The sequence below is a fragment of the Lactuca saligna genome, chromosome 1 (assembly GCF_052625555.1).
Source record: "Lactuca saligna cultivar CGN05327 chromosome 1, ASM5262555v1, whole genome shotgun sequence".
Classification (NCBI taxonomy): Eukaryota; Viridiplantae; Streptophyta; class Magnoliopsida; order Asterales; family Asteraceae; genus Lactuca; species Lactuca saligna.
Genome location: NC_136417.1, coordinates 52,447,745 through 52,466,784, shown reverse-complemented (window position 1 = coordinate 52,466,784; position 19,040 = coordinate 52,447,745). Strand labels below are relative to the sequence as shown.

Below are 19,040 nucleotides of genomic sequence, written 5' to 3'. Positions count from 1 at the left end.
AAGTCTAGTTCCATGTACACCCAAGTGCTCCATGTTCCTCCAGGTGATCCATGTACCTCTAAGTGCTTACTTATGATTCCTGATGCTCACTTTCAACCCCAAGTGTTTCATGTTGGACAAAGACTTCATATCCCCAAAATATTCTACTTGAAAGCTTGAAATTTTCAACTACCATTCAAAAATTTCATCATTCCTCAATCATAAACTCTCAATCCCCCCCCCCTCTCTCTACACCAACCTTCGTCCTCAAATCTTTGGAAGTGCAGCTAAAGCCATGAACAGATTCAACTTTTCAGTGGTAAAACACCTTAATACATGATGGATTTTATACATAACAAAAATCATATTTGTAGGCGGAAAAATAAAACCCTAAGTTTGCATACACGCGAAAGGATCTATGTTCTCACTACGATTTGCAAACAACAATTTGAATTTGAGAACCCTAAAGTATATTTCTATTTTCAATTTAGGAGAAGGGTTATTAGAAAAAATACCTTTTAGTTTATTGTTGAAAATAATCTTGAATTCCTTCTTTGTAGAACTTCATAAACCTAACACCATAAATCTTGTGCCTCTGATGGCTCACACCCAAACACTATAATTTGGTGGCTATTGAAGAGAGAGTAGAGGGGAGAGGATTTTTGGTTCTTCCTTGGTATGAGGGGATGGCCGAAATTATGGAGCTAGGAGGGGCTTTTTGTCACACCCCGAACCAGACGGCGGAAGCGTCCGGGGACTTGTGTGTGACATCATCTTGAAATACCATTACAGTGAATATAAATGAAGCATAACATCATCATCACCATGCATAATATAATACAACTGCCATTGTTTACATCAAGTAAAATCTTTTAAATTGCATGACCAAAACATTCAATGTATGATGTTTGTGACATCCCCATTTTCACGGCCAGAAAAGACCGATTTTGTTTATGCTTTATAAAAATCAGAGTACTTCTTTTCATAAAAATGTTGCGAAATTTGTTCCCAGAAAAACATGATAAATATGTTATTAAAACATTTTCGAAGAAACGTATTTTATTCATTTCAAAACATTTGGGATGTCATCGTTAATATAGAAACATAAGCATAAACAGAACTTACATTTATTTACACTAGTGATCTACATCTCTTTAAATCTCTCAGTGTAAAGTGACTTCGTATCAACACTTGTGATATAAATAAACTGAGTGGGTCAGGTTGGGAAACCTGGTGAGTACATAGGGTTCTCAACCCACAATAATATAATCATTATGTTTAAATAATCAAACAATCAACCCAATTACCCATCCCCATTATCTTCTTTATTCATAAGGGTCTACCCTAAGAATCAACTATCTCTCATTCATTCATTCCTAAGGATCATCCTAAGGAAACAACATGAAGTCCATTGTTGCCAATGACACATTGGTCAAGCGCAGCTGCTAATCTTGTCACTTAGGCGCAGCTGCCAGAATTGGGACATTTTCTATGAGGCGCTTCTGCCGGTATTGACCTTTAAACGCTACTATCATGGTCATAAGGCTCCCTATTAGGCGCAGCTGCCGATACTGTCCTTAGAGCGCAGCTGCTAGGACGTTTATCGTAGATCTAAAACATCTACGGGTTGTGGCGTAGCTGCCAGTGCTCATTTATAGGGTACTAGGTCCACTGCTGCCAATGTATACCCATAGGGCACTAGGTCCATGCTACTAATGTTCCTCTATATCAACTTTTATCGCTCATTATTCATCTACCCATGTTTTACCCAACATATTTTGTAGATATAAAATACTTTACACAGTTTACATCATTTAAAACATGTATAAAAATCTTTCATCAGCATAGACAACAAGTATTCAGACAATATGCACACATAGCACGTAATTTATAATAAAATACTTCATATCTATGTGTAAGATGAAAGGGACCATGCACTCACCTGAAAGGTGGTGACTCAACACTCGGACAGCGCTTCGATACTCTCAAAACAACTTTCCTTCGATAAAACCTAGTATCAACACCACTAGGGTTTAGTCTACCGATATCCGCGACAAATTAATAGTCTGAATATTATTATTATTATATAAGCGTTAAATAACACTCAATATAACTCATAATAATAGCCCAAATAATTATTTTCAGGTCCTAATAATGTTACTATAATTAATTAGAAGCTATATTAAAACTAGCGTAGGTGTAGCTCACTTACAGCGGGTTTTTCGCAAAACCGGGCTTCCCTGGAGCAGCGTTTCCCGAGCCGAAAGGCTCTTTTCTCGGAGCCGTCGGGCGCTCCGGGGCTTCCGCCTCGTGCTAGGGAGTTACCCTAGGCTTTAGGGGGGTTAGGGAGGCTTAGAGAGAGAAAGAAGGGTTTGAAGGTGTGAGAATGAATGGAACCCGACACCTCTATTTATAGGGGTGCTGACTGGTCTACTCTCTGAGTAGGGGGGGACCTACTCGCTGAGTTGGTCCATGTGGTGGCCTTCTGGTGGTGCCACGTGTCCAATTCTGGTGGTGCCACGTCACCCCCTATCGCGTATCAGCCTTCAAACTTAGAAAAATCATAACTTTCGCATACGAGCTCCGTTTTCGACGTTCTTTATATCCACGCGTAGGTAAAATCAAGATCTACAACTTTCGTTTAGACTCCGTTGGCTAATTCTCGACCAATCTCAAATTTAACAGTAGGAGGCGTTTAGACTGTTAAATGACCGCGAAGAAATCATAACTCCTTCATACGGACTCCGTTTTTGTCTGTTTTTTTACCGTTGAGTTCCTATTAATGAGATCTTCAACTCTCATTTAGGTCACATAAGCCAAAAACCGCTCGAACTAAAATTCGAGTTTCGGGCTGTACACTGTTAAGCCGAATCTTAGAAAAATCATAACTTCTTCATACGAAGTCAGATTTGGGCGTTCTTTTTATGGATTTTCTTGGTTTAACATATTCTACGACTTTCATTTAGATCACTAAGGCTAAAAAGTCCTCCATCGTAAATTCACTATTTACGCCCACGGTGCCGTGTCGGTTCCGTCGCGAAACTTCGACGGGCCATAACTTCTTCGTTATAACTTGGATTTCGGCGTTCTTTATATGTACGAAAACCTTACGACATATTTTAAAACTTGGTTAAGATTATTTATTCTAAATAATCTTTTGTCGAAAAGTCATTTTCGACCACTATTGCCTCTAAATTGACTAACCCGGATCTGCGGGCGTTACAATGTTTAACAGTACACAAAACAAAATCCCATATTCTTGTTGATTCTTTCACTTAACGAGTCCCTGACAATACAAGTTATTTTGAAAACGTCAACATATATAATGTTGGTGAGTTCATAAGCATGTTTGATTGAAAAGTTTTGTATGGTTCGTAAAACACCAGAAAATCTGATATTTTATGTAAACTAGTTTGAAAGTCAAGTGTCAAAATCAAGTATTAATGCATGTGTATTTAATGCTTTTGAAATATATAAATAAACAAAAATGCAATCCAGATAAAAACCCTGTATTTTCTGCGATAAGTAGAAGGTAATGTAGAAAGGTATTTATCCCAGAAAATCCGATATTTTCTGCTTATAAAAGTATCGTAATCATAAACTTTCCAAGACCGAGTATTGATGTATGTATGTTTTTAGTATCGTCTAGATTTGTATAAATATATCAAAATCTTTGATGAAGTTAGTCTCTAGTGAGCCATTACAACAATGCTTAATAATGACTAACTCACCTGTCTTGGCGTTTTCAGGCGCTAGTTTTGATTTAGGTAAGGTTTGTCGCCCTAGACTGGCCTAGTCTAGCTGTAGCGAACAGCTAAGGCATTGCGGGTCACCCCGTATAGATCTATACACAAACTTCCGCTCTCCCTCCAAGAAACTCTGGTTATAACTATAGGCTACGATCGTACAGTCAAAGGTATCAACCGACAAGTCTCACTAGATCATCAACTTTTCACGATTGTTATGTTTTTCACTATGCATAATGTTTACGTGTATGTTTTTAAGTTTTCCAAATTCCAAGAGTATGTGTTGTATAGTCCAAGCCCAATTAGCATGTAGATGGGCCACTAAGATCTAATGGACATGTAAAAGGGTAATTTAGGCCCAATAGACATGTAAGTAAGCCACTAAGACCCAATGAACAAGTGATCCATGAATCAAGCCCAAATTAACATGTAAATGGGCTATCAAGCCCAATATACATGTCATGGAAAAATGTTAGGCTTAATATACATTTAAATGGACCACGAAAGCCTATTAACCATGTATCAAGGGTATTAGGCCCAACACACATGAAATCGTTGTATTTTGTTTATTGTTAAGATATTGCTCATTTTAGTTTGAATGTTTTACCAAAGTGATGAAAAAATCCCCACTATTATTAAATCATAATTTTTACGATTTGAACTCGTTTTTAATAAAAGTGTCACTTTAGGTCCCTTAAGAACAAATTTAAACATTTAAAGGCTTGTTTTTACATAAAATGTCATTTTTGGTCTATTTTAATTAAAACTAACATTTTAGCCCATTAATTATAAAAATTTATATTTTCAGCCCAAATGTTTAATCATTGATGGATTTGGCCCAAAAATACATATATTGACATTTTTAACCCATCTTTGCAGAAAATTACATTTCAAGCCCTTATTTAAATAAAATGACATTTTCGGCCCAATTTTCATAAAATTAACATTTTAATCCATAAAAGTTGTCATTTTTGCAATTTGGGCCCAAAAAGTCGTGAGGCCCAAATTAAGGCCCATAATGCTAAATTTTACACTTTTGACCCTTTGATAAGTATGATTATTATAAAAACTCATTTTTATACAAATGTGACCCTTTTGATCCTTATAAAACCGAAGGTGTCATTATTGTCTCAAACTTTTGTTTATTTTTCCACCTTGGATGCAGAGCTAATAATTTCTCAGGCTCATTAAACTTAATTGTCTTTCCCGTTTCCTCACGAAACAAATGCAAAGCCTCTTGCATAATTTATCCATCTTCTCGAGCGCTTCTCCTTTTTAGGTTGTACAACCCGTCGATTTTGAAACACTTTTCGCTATTTCTCGAAACTTTGAATTAAGTTGGTGTTTGATACGGTACTTATCATATTTACCCAACTTTATACGAAATCTTTCAAGAATGTGAAGCCAAAAATGTTCAAGGGCTTATGCATTTCTATGCTTTAAATCCTCCGAAATGTCAACCCAATATTGTGTTAATACTAGCTCTTCTTATGGAATCCAAGCTTGAGAATTTTGTTTTGTCTTCTCTTGCACCAGTTCTTTATCTTTACGGCATGGTGGGGGTGGAGGCTTGAGTTTCCCATACAATTTCGTCCTTTATCTTTACGGCATGGTGGGGGTGGAGGGTTGAGTTTCCCGTATAATAACTCGTGAACCGGTGCAAAGTAATTTGTTAATAGTTCAAATGCTTAAGCAATGATTATTTTACTGGTAAGATTATTGAATTTTTATATATAAAGCAATGGCTAAATTTACAGTAAATACAAAGTGTTTTGTATCTATAATTAGAGCTAGTCAACATGGCTAAATATATAAGCCCCAGTAAATATATATGGCCTATTCCATTGCCCCATATTAACACCCTATCATCGTTTTGTGAGAATGTTATCTAATACAAACAACTCTTGGTTTTATGGAACATATGTCGAGCATTTGGTGGGTATAATTAAACCCACCCATGCTTGGTTGCTTACATAACATAAAAAAAGAATGAACCATACGGCTATAAGTACATAATCTAAAAGAATGAAAGACACAGACTAATGAAAAAGAATAAACAGATACAGAACGACAATATTAAAAAAAGGAGATGCAGTTCTAATAGAATGAAGAGACATAGATCACATGATTATTTACAATAGACGAAAAAGAGAAGGTGAAAAAATGGTGAGGGAAACGGCAAGTCAAGCGATGGGAAGAAAGAAAGTGGTAAGAGAAATTAGAAAAGACTAAGGTTGTGTTTAGTTACGGAAAAACAATTTTGCATTTTCCGTTTTTTGTTTTCCCTTTTCGATTTTTGTTTTCCGTTTTCATTTTTCATTGAAAAATTTAGAAAACGGGTTTAGTTAAACTTATTCATTTTTCATTTTTAGTTTTAGAAAATTAGAAAACGTGTTTAGATGTGTATTTTTCTATCGGTTTTCAATTTTAAAAAACGGTAGCGGTGGTAGGGTGTGTGTGGGGGCGGTGACGGTAGCGGGTCGGCGGCGGTGGTGGTGATGACAGGCGATGGTGGTGGCGGCAGCGGTGGTGGTGGTGATGGTAGGTTGGTGATTGTCGTGGTGGTGTTGGGTGGGTGGGGGTGCGAGTGTGTGTTTGTGGGGTTAGGTGTAGGTTTGTGTGTGTGTGGGTGTGTGTCTGTGAGGGTGGGGGTGGGGGGTAGGTGTGGGTTTGTGTGTGGGTGTGTGTGTGTGTAGGGGGGTATGTATGTGTGTGTGTGCGGGTGGGTATATATGTGTGTGTTTGTGTGTGCGGGTGTGTGTGTGGGGGGGTGAGTATGTATGTGTGTGTGTGTGTTTGTGGGTGGGTGTGTGTGGGTGGGTATGTATGTGTATGTGGGTGTGTATGTTTGTGGGTGGGTGGGTGTATGGGTTTGTATGTGTATGTGCGTGTGTGTGTGTGTGTGTGTTTGTGGGTGTGTGTGTGTGTGGGTATGTATGTGTATGTGCGTGTGTGTGTTTGTAGGTGTGTGTGTGGGGGGGGGGGGGTATGTATGTGTATGTGTGTGTGTGTGTGTTTTTGGGTGGGTGTGTGTGGGTATGTATGTGTGTGTGGGTATGTATGTGTATGTGCGTGTGTGTGTGTTTGTGGGTGTGTGTGTGTGTGGGTATGTATGTGTATGTGTGTGTGTGTGTGTTTGGGTGGGTGTGTGTGGGTATGTATGTGTGTGTGGGTATGTATGTGTGTGTGGGTTGGTATGTATGTGTGTGTGGGTGGGGGTGTTAAGATGGGAGTAAGTAGAGGTGGATGGGGTGGAGTGGGTGTGTGTTTATAGAAAAAAATTTTGAATTAGAAAAATATGGAAAACAATAATTATCAGTTTTCTAAAAATTTCCGACTTCTTTGTAATTTTTGAAAACGGAAAATTTTCATTTTCCGTGAAAAATTTAGAAAAATAGACGAACTAAACGCGTTTTCAAAATTCTCATTTTTCTTGGAAAATTTTTCCGAAAAACGACCAATTTTTCCGCAACTAAACGCACCCTAAGTTTTTCCATTTTAAAAGGTAATACACTTAATAGGTGAATAAATATAAAAGTACACCACTAGTTAGTAAATATTTTTCAAAAACACAATCCGATTTGCAAATAACTAGCTAATTCTATTGGTTGGTACGTAACCGCAATTTATATTTAAAATACTTAACTAATTACAAAAGCAGTATTTATTACTTAATTTTACATACACTGCCAAACCAAAGTCCAAACATAAACATAAAGAAAGTTGCGTCAACCTAATTAATACGTAGTTGGATTACTAAACCCTATAGATTATCAAAGAAAGGCACACAAACACAATACATATATTGGTTTAACGTACTTTGCTTCTATGTCTCTTAGTACGGAACCCAAACAACGTTGTCTTCAGGCAAAAAGTGGCAAACCGGGACACTTCCTGGTTTCACTTTCAGCACCTGAAACGCTAAATGTTTTGGGTTCCATTTCGCAGTGTCTGTATGGCAAACCGCCACCCCTTTCACTTTACTACCATCAGCGCCCACCAAAGAAACATCATACGCTTTAACGCTAACGGTTTTGTGGCAATAAAACACAGCGTACATGTAGTTTTGCTTATGGCAAACCACAGCTTTATCTGATGCGAGTTTCTTGAAGCCCTCGATTGTGTACTTTTGTAACGGAGTACTTCCTTCAGCATTTACCTCTGTCGAGATCGCTTTCACTTGTTTACCTAACTTGTTAGTACTGAAGTCCACCATGGACTCTAACGAGGTTGCACAATATTTTTCCTCGCCTTCAATGCCTTTGCTCTCGCAGACGCTTAGTGTTTGTTTCATGCTTTTGGCTTCCACTGAGTTGGACTTTATCGAAAACTTGTTGTAGATTTGAGGGAGCTTGTTTGATGAAAAGGGTATCGAATCAGCTACTTGTCGAGGTAAAAAGGCTGCTTTTTTATCGTCTTTCACGAAATGTAACTTCATTTCTGTACCTTCATGCAAGTCGTTCTCCAAGAAAAACGACACTTCGTTTGGATCAACCTTGAGCTCATCCATGGAGACAGAGTATATTAATATTACTGTTTTATGTGTCACCCCTATATAGCGTTTCCCAACTCCGGCGTTGGTGTTCTTCTCTTCTGTTCATTATAGTAAATCAACGTACTGTTTCTTTGTATACTAAATTTGTACGTATGAATAAACAATTAAAAGAGTACTATGAAACAAAGAGAACCTGCGGTGTATAAAAGATCCTTGATTGCTTTGGGCATAGGACTGTTTGGCAACACAGACTTCCAGTAAGCTTTAGGAGTCACTGCGTGACTTCCTACTATTAATGATAGCTGATCCAAAAAGGCAACAAGAATTAATGAATCATAATGTCATCAATTGATACAATGTTATAACATAAATATTACATTAACTTTTTATTTAGTTATTACATTATTATTTTACTAACTTCATTATAGCCAAAAAAACAAAAAAAAGTAATTATTTTACTAATAAAAATATTTTTTTGTTTTTTCAAATGTATAACATTAAGTATGTTAAATAAAACACTTTTATATAATTTTTATATTTTTTGTATGTAATTTATTAAAATCATTTTTGTATAAAGTTTTAAAATTACAAATATAAAAAAATAATTTTTAGTACTAAGCTAAAAAACTGATTTAAATATATTTGATAAATAAAACATTAAAAAAAAGACTAATCTCGTTTAAATAAAAAGCCCTTAGCTCAAAAGCCCGTATTTTGTTAGGTCATAATCTACCTATAAAAGAAAAATAAAACCCTAAAAAACCTTAATCCTTTACAGCCCCACCGTCAAACCTTCTCGTCACCTTACAACAAAAAAAAAAAAACACCGGCGATCACCACCTGCGAATACCACCATTGTTGGTCAGCCAAGAACCATCGTCTGCCGCCTAATTACCATCGCCAGCCACCCAAGAACCATCGTCGCCACAAACCATCGTCTCTCTCTCTCTCTCTCATTTTCGACCTGGTGGCCGGAGATAAGTTACCGGAGTTGGTAATGGCAGTAGTTAATGGCGACGTTAGGTCGCCGGCGGTAAATAATGAGAGTGGTCACTAGAGGTGGTAACATAGTCTTTAATGATTAAAGATTATATTTGTGAAGATATATATATGTCTGACATTATATAAAAGAAATTGAGGTTACAGAGTCAAAAATTACAATTTCTGATGTTAAGAAAATATGTAAAAGCTGGAATGTTAAGACTTTATGCAAATAGCTATAAACCCTAAAAATAGACTAATAAAAATTAGTCAACTAGGATAAAAGATTGATATGTATTAGAGTGGTGTGTAGGAAAAAAAAAAAAAAAAAAAAAAAAAAAAAAAAAACTTAATTTACACTATATCTTTTTGACACTATAAAATCTTTTTTGAAGGTATGAATGTGCATGAACTATGTACATCCACTTCCGAATTTTTGGATCGTTAGAATCTTGGGTTAACATCGTTCTAATCATTGCAACATAGTACCTAATCTAGAACTGGAAACAATATGAATATTTGTGTAGTTTTTACATAAATGTTTAGAACCAGAACATCTTGAACCAATTATGATGCATAAAGACATTAAAAGATTCAGAACTATAAGATTCCAAAAAATTTAATGATGATAAGAATATACTTACAGAAAAAAGTGCATAAACATTGAGAAGATTAAACTTCATTGTGGATGATGTATGAAGACTCGGTTTGATGAAGTATTTATAATGGAGTTGAGTAGTAGAAAATGCACCACTCAGCGTTTCACCGATAAGATCAACTGATCAACTGGTTTTATTTATGGCCCACTACCAACTTGCAAAGATCAAGTATGACAAGCCCACGTTAAGGAGCGCAAGAAAAAATCCGATCGACAAAATTATAGATATGTCACTTGTAGTTTATTAAAATTACAACAATTTCGTTCATTATATCATTTTTTTTTTTTTTTTTTTTTTTTTTTTTTTTTTTTTTTTTTGTAATTTTGTTGCAAAGTTGATTTTTAAGTCACTGAATCTAACTTAATTAAATTTTTTTATAAAGACCATTTTGTCCGTGCACCAAATCTTGAAAATTATAATATAACACAATACCATTTTTTGCTCGTATCAACAAAACATTATAAATGAACCATTTAACAAAATTAACTAGGTTTTTAGTGTTTTGTAAAAATAATCGTTTTGTTCTAAATTGGTCATGCTTGACTGACCAAAAATATATAGTGTGTATTTTTTTTTTTAATATTTTCTTTTTCAAAAAACTCCTCTGGTTATGTTTTAAAAGTTGGTTTCAAAATGTTTAATATTTTTGTTCTACAATCAGATATTGATTTTAAGCTTTTATATCACATATTTTCCATTTGCTATATTGTTTTCAACTTTTTGTTAAATTTAATAAAAAAATATTGTATCTTTTTAAATTTCTTATTTTGTTGATTGGATTTATACTTGTTGTTGAAATCTCGTACTCTTTTCTCCAAGATCCAAAATTTCAGTATGAAATCTAGAATTCCAAATCCAGAATTTCAATCCAAAATTTAGTTTGTTGTCAAAAAAAATATTTTTTTAGCTGTTTGGATTGATCTAATACGGACTTGTTAGTGATTTTTCAAAAGAAAATCTATTTAGTCCTTTTCTTTAATATTATCTTAACTGTAGTTAACTAGTTTAGCTATTTTTATAATTTATTTTTATTTACTGTGTTATTTCTCTATTAGTTTTTTTTTAATCTTTAAAGAAAAAACGAAAAATTAAGATGTTCGTTTTTACGAAACTAAAAGTCTATTGATTACATTTGCACTTATCTGCAGTAGAAGAGGTAGAACAGACATATAAAAAATACAACACGAAGTATGTTTGTTTTTTTAATGTCTATAAGCTGCTGAAATAAATTGTAATTAATCATACAATAGTTAAAATAATTCTAAATCAAATTTAGGGTGTGTTTGAAACCCATCTGACTGGGTCGAGTCAGCAAATTGGGCTAACTCGGTTAGACATTCTTTGTTTGATTTGTGGCTTTCTCAGTAAGCTAGTTATCTCAAATTGCTTACCGGGTCAGCATAATACATATCGTTGACTGGGAAATAAGACATTTCTACCCCTCCCTCTTTATTCTTCTTTCCTCTCGTTCCATCGTGACCTAAAAACACAGAGAGTGCATACCAAAAAACGCAGCCGCACATTGTCTCATCCACAACCGGAATCGCCTCATTGCCGGTCGCCGCCATCTCGCCGGATAGTGCCTCGTCGCCGGTCGCCACCATCTCGCCCCACCCCATCTCTCCAGTCGATCGCACATATAATCTCCAGGTAAAGCCCTTCTTCTATTAATGGGGTATGTTGATACAATTGAAATCAGTTATGAAATCAGATTATCAAATCAAATTGTCAACTATGTATAATGTATTATGAAATCATATGTATATTTGCTGAAAATCAACTTTATCTACTGAAATTAGATGTTAACATGTGTTGGAAATCAAATTTATTTGTTCAAAATGTATATAATTGCTTAAACATGAAAAATCTTGTTCAATTTGTTGAAATTGATTGTTATTGTTGCTGGAAATCACATTTTCAACTAAAAATATATCTATATAGAGTAAAAGGGTATAGTGGTCATTTGTTATTTATGGTTTTTGAATGATTTTTGTTACTTGTGTGTGAAAGGTGACTGAGTTTGAATCCTTTCTTTATTGATTACTACAAGAAGAAAAAGTGGCACTTTTTTTTAAATCCCCTATTCTTGTGTAATAAGATGGTGACTGATGTTTCATGGTCTAGTGAAAACAAATAAAGAACATGTGTCTTAAATTCAGATCAAATTACAAGGTAAAATGGTATGAGGAAAAAGGCTTAAAATTACATGTATAATCAAAATTGTCATTTTTATAATTATTCAACAACTTAATCCCTAATTATATATAACAGAATGGTAAAATGGTCATTTTTCATCACTCAGCACATTCAATCAGATGTACAATCAAACAACAGGATATCTTACTCAGTCATAATTTCTTACCTAGACAGACATTTCTCAGTCGGTACTTTCTCAATCAGCAACTATCAAACGAAACCTTATTTTAGTTTTAAGCATATGTGCAAATTGAATATAAAGATAATTATGATTATATAATTTTCAAATACGTTTATTTAAAATAATTTAACATCATAATTGGTAAATAATAATAACTTAGTGAACAACATGTTCATTTTGTTAAATTTTCCAAGCGATGGTTATTTCCGCGATTAGCTTTAATAGATTTGGTAAGTTTTGTGATTAAATTTATAGTTTATTAATATTTGGTTATAGATAATGTAATACAAAAAAGTATTTATATACAATTTATCAAACGGATTGGAAATTATGTAAAGTATACTTGAATTATTTATAACAACATTAATAATATTATTAAAATAATAAACATGTTGTTGAAAAATTAAAACAAATATATGTTGAATAAGTGGTTTGAAGATGAGGGTCCAGTGATGCGCCGTGCAGCACACTCGCAACAATCTTTAGTTTTAAAAAACAAACATGTGTGAAATGCCAGGTTATGTGTGTGTTCTGTGTGGCGCAGCCATAAGTGGTCAAAAGTAATTTTTTTAAAAAAAGTGCGTAAATCTTATCTATCAAAGAATGAAGTCCCGTGGTATTTATTAATCTATATATCAATCTTCGATGCAAGAAGCTACGGTGATGACTCCAATGGTTTCAACCTCCCTTATGACCCATCTTGTTTATTAGATCCATAGTTGTTACAATATGATACCCATTTTGTTTATTGAATCCATAGTCCAAAAATCATCTTCAACATTCTTCTTGATCTTAAAAATATACAAAAAATTATTCACAATTTGAATGAACATAAGTTTGGGATAGGATGAAAAGTTGGAGAAAATACTAGAAGTGTTGCCATCAATGTTGATGATGTGATCCTAAATATTAATTTGGACACTATGTCCCTATTTTGGCCACAACTAATTCACTGCATGTCCAATTGGGTTAATTTAAAAAACTACATAAAGGTAACTCAGTTTCTCACAACTCATATGATATCCTCATCTTCCAATTTGTCATAGATTTTACTCAGAATTTCATACAAGACAGATGATAACACCAGAAATGTCCATTTGCATACCTTGTCGGTATTTTAGTCATAAGATAAGCATCTTAACTCACATGCAGTTTACTCCAGGTTTCATGGAAAGCTTATTCAATTTCTTATAGTTATCATGTTTAATTGTTTCTTCTAATTATTCACTGATTCCACTCATAAATCCATCCAAAATCGATGAAATTGTTACAAAAAACATGATGTTTACAAATTTTGACATCTAAAGATGTTTACATGCATCACCAACTCGTTCTCATCCTCTCGCCACGTTAAATGTTATTGCACCTCTAACCTCCAAGTAGTTGTTCTTAACCACTTATTGCATTTTTTTATCTCCCATAGTACATATTTATACAATTTAAACCCCTCTTACCCCATGCTATTACCCTACGCAAAAGTGTTGAGTACATGAAAAAGGCAAAAGTTCACTTACCATATAGCAATATGTAAATGTAATGATTGCAACCAAGGCATGTAAGGCATGCTAAAACACTCATGTCACCTTCATCACTAAAGCACGTACAATTTATGTTTAATAAAAATTACGATGTTACATCATACTCCCTTTTTGCATGTCTATAATGCTATTGCATCTCTCTATTCACCAAGCACGGCATATTTCACAAAATATTACTCCCATTTATAATTCATAAACCCATTTTGAGTCTAGGTTTTACGGGTATAATGTATAAACACATGTCACATAACACATGGTATTTCTCACACTTTTTCTCATTTTCACCTAGCACATGTTAATACCCGGTCTTCATCTTTGATTCTGAGGAGGTTGTGGTACAGTCCTTGGAATGATATTATTCGTATGCTAGGACAATTGAGTCGTCGAGGTTTTGATTTTTAGTCGTTTTGTTTGATGAGGATTAGAGATGGGAGACTTGCATCCTAGTATGATTTGTAGGTACGTGATTTGCCCCTTACGGTGGTGTATCATCGGATCTTCGCTCTTGACAATCATATACATATTTCAGTCAAAGATCGTGTGTCCTTAGGCTGGGAGGTGGAGTTTTTTCGACATGTTTTCAGTATTTTCTACCAATGCTTACTTAGATAGCAGGATGTTGATTTCTGAAGGTAGTGAAGCTCAATGGAGTAATTTGGTTCCTATCAAGTTGAATATTTTTTGTTGAGAGAGAGTCTTCAGATCAATCCTACCATAGAGAGATTTTCTTATAGGGGCATTGAAGTATAGTTAATTTTATGTCCTGTATGCTCATTGGTAGTGGAGTGAATTGATCATCTTTTCACAGGTTGTTTGGACCTTTCTTAGGTTTTGGTTCGCATTGCACTTTGGTGGGGTGTGAAGCTTCCCAAGCAGATTTCTATCCATTCTTTGATTTCTTGGTCGAGCTCGTGTTGGTTGGTTGGTAGCCAACACAAGGCATTCGATGTGATGGTTTTGATAGTTTTTCGGTGTTTGTGGAATTTTCATAAATGCATTATTTTTTGGATGATTTTGTCTAAGAAATCATTGATCGTTGATGACATGGTACATATATCATTTTTGTGGATTTTCGATAGGTGCTCTAAGGATAGGTTGAGTTTGACTTCTTGGTTACAAAATCCACATTTTTCTTCCTTCCTTTTGAAATGTTTCTTTTCTAGCTCTTTGTTAATTTTTTAATAGCTACTAGTCATTCCAAAAAATATTAGGCATTCTAACCTTTAATAAATGAAGAAATTGGTGAACATTACAAAAAAAGACGTGTAAAGGGAAAAAAAGATGCATGTTTATTAGGATTTTTTTAAAGATTAATAAAAAAAATGAATTTATTTGATAACCGGTTTTAAGCCTTTGTTATCATAACTTTATATATGTAAATATAAAAGTTGGTTATTAGGTTACTAGAGTTCCGTTAGATTAGAACTAGTTTTTTATCGGATTTTTATATAAGATTAGTCTGTCTAACAGTAAATAAACAAATAACCATGAAAAAATATCTCATAATGAATTCAAATAAAACATAAAAAAAACTAATAAAGAAAATAAAACTAAATAAATAAAAGCAGTAATAAATATTAAGATAAAATAATATAGTTTAAATAACTAAATAAAAATCAAAAGAAATCAATAATTATATTATTAATATAAGAAAAAAAAAATAGAACAAAAATAAATGTCAATAATATGACAAGAGGGTTTTTTTTTAAAGTTTTTTGGAGTTTTTTTATGATATCATTTATTATAAATAGTAGTAATACTAATCATAAGAATAAATATATTTATAAAAATTAGACAAAATTTACAAATGATCATAACGAGGTTTTTAAGCTACGTGTTGTAGCGCAAGTTTGCAAAATAACTTTTTTTGTTATTACGATATAATATGTTTTTTGATGTATTGTGATATAATTACACTTCGAAAACGCTATAAAATTAAATAAAATACGATTTATTAAGATTAAATAAACATTTATCTTACCTCCTTTGGTGGATATATGTGAATTTCTTTAATAGTAGAAGACGTACATGCAATGCTCCCACAACCCCTCACATAAACACAGGTGCGTTTAGGTTCACGGTGATTGGAAATGAGAGCAGAGACAAGACGAGGCTACATTTCAGTTGAGAATGGTCAAAAAGGGTAGGAAATGCATGAAGTGGGATTTTCTTTTAAACCTTGTATAAGAAAACTGAAAACATATGAGATTGAGGTTATGTTTGAAAATGAGAATATGAGGGGGCTTTTGAACCCCACACCATCCAACTGTTTTTGAGATTTCACTTTAAGTGAACATTTATAAAATATTGTCTCATGAAGCCCTGATCCAGTTTACTCGAAACTCGTTGGGGTAACCCGATTAACATGCCTACCTATGTCATTAACATTTAAAAATATTTAAAAATATAGTGCCCTACTAATAGCTACAAAATATATAAATGCTAAGAACCAATATATATATATATATATATATATATATATATATATATATATATATATATATATATATATATATATATATAACAACATACTTTTGCTTCTTTGTTTATTACTTTCATCATAATATAACATTGTGCTTTTATTAATATACCCAATCATAGCAATGACATCAAAACTACAAAGTATTTTTATTGATGTAATCAAATAGATTTTTCAAAGTACGTTGACAATAAGAAAAAAAGATGTAAACTCTTATAAGCAATGTATTTTATCTTTTACTCACCTCAAAGAGAAAGAAAAATAGTGTGAGTTCCCACTTTTTTCAATAAATTGTAATGCTTTATTGATTACCACCTCACTTACGCTTAGATAAAACATACATAATAAGGAGTAATTTCGGCAAAATAGCACAACATGTAGTATATTTATACTTCAGGTATCGGTCTTTGTGGGACTGATTTTCTTTTGTAACTTCTAAATACATGTGTTGTTGCCTCCTTCCAATAGAATTGCCACTATTTTCCATGTATTTATTGATTACCACCTCACTGAACTCCTGAATGAGAAATCCCTGATTGCTGCTCCAGCTGCTTCCCAGCTATCATGGGAAATAAAATACAAAATCAAAATAGGGATTATCCTATGGGTAAAATGACCATTTTACCCCTGTTATGACATGAGTCACAACATGGCCCAAAACCCTTAATTCCTTCTAAGTCCATCCATGGCCCCACTAAAGGCCCACTAATGGCCTAATTTGCTCCATTAGGCCCAAAGCCCTTTATTGGGTCTTACTCAAGCCCAATACTAATCCTTGGCCCATAATAACTGAATTCTAAAGGCCACTAAGGCCCAAAGACCCTAAGTCCAAAACTCAGCCCACACCAAGGCCCAAACACTCGAAGCCCAAACTGGCAGCATACACCATGGCGTACACCAAGGTACGTTGAGCGTACTGGTTGTTGGCTTGTACGCGGCGCGTACCTCCTTGTACGCCCAGCGTACAACCCTGTTAAGCCAAAGTCTCATTAAGTGCTTAATAATCCGAGTCAGAAGCTAAAATCTTAGATCCATGTCTTATCCCACGTCTTAAACCATAAAGTTGCTTACTTGATGGCTTACAAGACTCCCTTAAGCTCAAACTTCTAAAAACAACCATTTATAACCAAGAAGGTGGCTAGATCTCATGCATGGCTTCATGAAAGCCTCAAAAATCGAAACTTTACTGTTATGGGGACACTTGAGCTTCAAGGATAGCAATCCCAAGCTCTAAAAACGAAGTTGCACGATAAAGGTCCTTCCTTTGGACCTAAAAGGTCCAAACTTCCAAAAACTCCTATATCTAAGCTTAAAAGAGGAAAGTTGGAAGCTTTATACCACTTTTGAATGCCAAATGAAGGAATGATCCCAGATCTTTGAGCTCAAGGTACTCAAGTTCTCCTTCTTCCACTTCTCTTCTTCTTCTTCACAACTTTTTTTCACAAAAATGAGCCCAAAAGATCAAACACATACACAACAAGGAAAAAGGGACGAACTAGGGTTTTCTGGGGGTGAAGGATAAGTGAGGAGGCCAAATGGGAGGCTATAATAGGGTTTAAATACATCTCAAACCCTAAAATTAGGGTATGCCACCTAGTCGCGTACGTTGGGCGTACCTCTAGGTACGCTGCGCGTACGCCTCTCACAACCCGCGCAAACTAAAGATACTACACCCCGCGTACGATAGGTTACGCCCTGCGTACGACTTATGGGCAGCTTACATCTCGGTAAAAAATCATGAAGGTCCAATCCAATCCAAGATGACAATTACCAATCAAAGCCCACTAACATTCAAGAAATTAAATTAATTAATACCTCAGAAGACGATCGCTACAAATCTCCCCCACTTGAATCAGACTTCGTCCTCGAAGTCCGTTGCCACTGAATCTGAAAACAATTCCGGGTAATGCTCAAACATCTCCTCCTCGGAATCCCACGTCCACTCTGAACCCTTCCGGTGCTGCCACTGCACCTTCACTAGCTGAACTACCTTGCTCCTCAAGGTCTTTGTCTTTCGATCCAAAATCGCGACCGATCTCTCAATATAATTCAGGCTGCTATCAACCTGAATGTCTTCCAAGGGTACAACTGCTGACTCGTCCACTAAACAATTCCGTAACTGGGAAACATGGAAGGTGTTGTGGATCTGGCTGAGCTCGGGCGGAAGATCCAACCGGTAAGCCACACGACCTACCTGGGCCAAAAACCTAAAAGGAACGATGAACCTGGGGCCCAGCTTGACCCTCTTCTGAAACCTGATGACACCCTTTCAGGGTGATACCTTCAGGAGAACCATGTCACCCACCTGAAACTCCAAGTCTGAACGCCTATTGTCGGCATAACTTTTTTGTCGACTCTGTGCAGTCTGCATGTGACATCCCCAATTTCACGGCCAAAAAAGACCGATTTGTTTATGCTTTGTTTTATAAATCAGAGTAATCGTTTAAAGAAAACGGTTGCGGAATTTGTTCCCAAAACAAGATATGATAAAAACTTATCAAAACATTTCTCAAAGAGAATGTATTTTCATTAAATAATAAAACCTCGGGATGTCATGTTCCGATACAGACACATAAGCATAAACAGAACATACATTCATTTACTTTAGTGATTTACATCTCCTTTAATCTCTCAGTGCAAAGCAGCTTCGTATCGATACCTGTGATACAATTAAACTGAGTGGGTCAGGCTTGGGAGCCTGGTGAGCATATAGGGTTTTCAACCCACAATAATATAATTATTATATTTAATCATCAAACAACCAACCCAATTACCCATCCCCATTA

General features: G+C 34.8%; 1 protein-coding gene across 2 annotated transcripts; it reads right to left on the bottom strand.

Moving 5' to 3' along the window:
- Positions 1–7,371: 7,371 nt before the first annotated feature.
- LOC145036192 (BURP domain protein RD22-like) lies at positions 7,372–9,955 on the bottom strand. Of its 2 annotated transcripts, none has more exons than XM_078984659.1 (3): positions 9,846–9,955; positions 8,414–8,522; positions 7,372–8,318 (listed from the first exon to the last, which is right to left on the bottom strand). In XM_078984659.1, the coding sequence occupies exons 1-3, from the start codon at positions 9,882–9,884 to the stop codon at positions 7,561–7,563; spliced, it is 906 nt and encodes a 301-aa protein (XP_078840785.1). In that variant the 5' UTR covers positions 9,885–9,955; the 3' UTR covers positions 7,372–7,560. The 2 variants fall into 2 exon arrangements, with proteins under 2 accessions (XP_078840785.1, XP_078840789.1); XM_078984663.1 differs by having other exon boundaries at positions 7,372–8,315.
- Between the last annotated feature and the right edge of the window lie 9,085 nt (positions 9,956–19,040).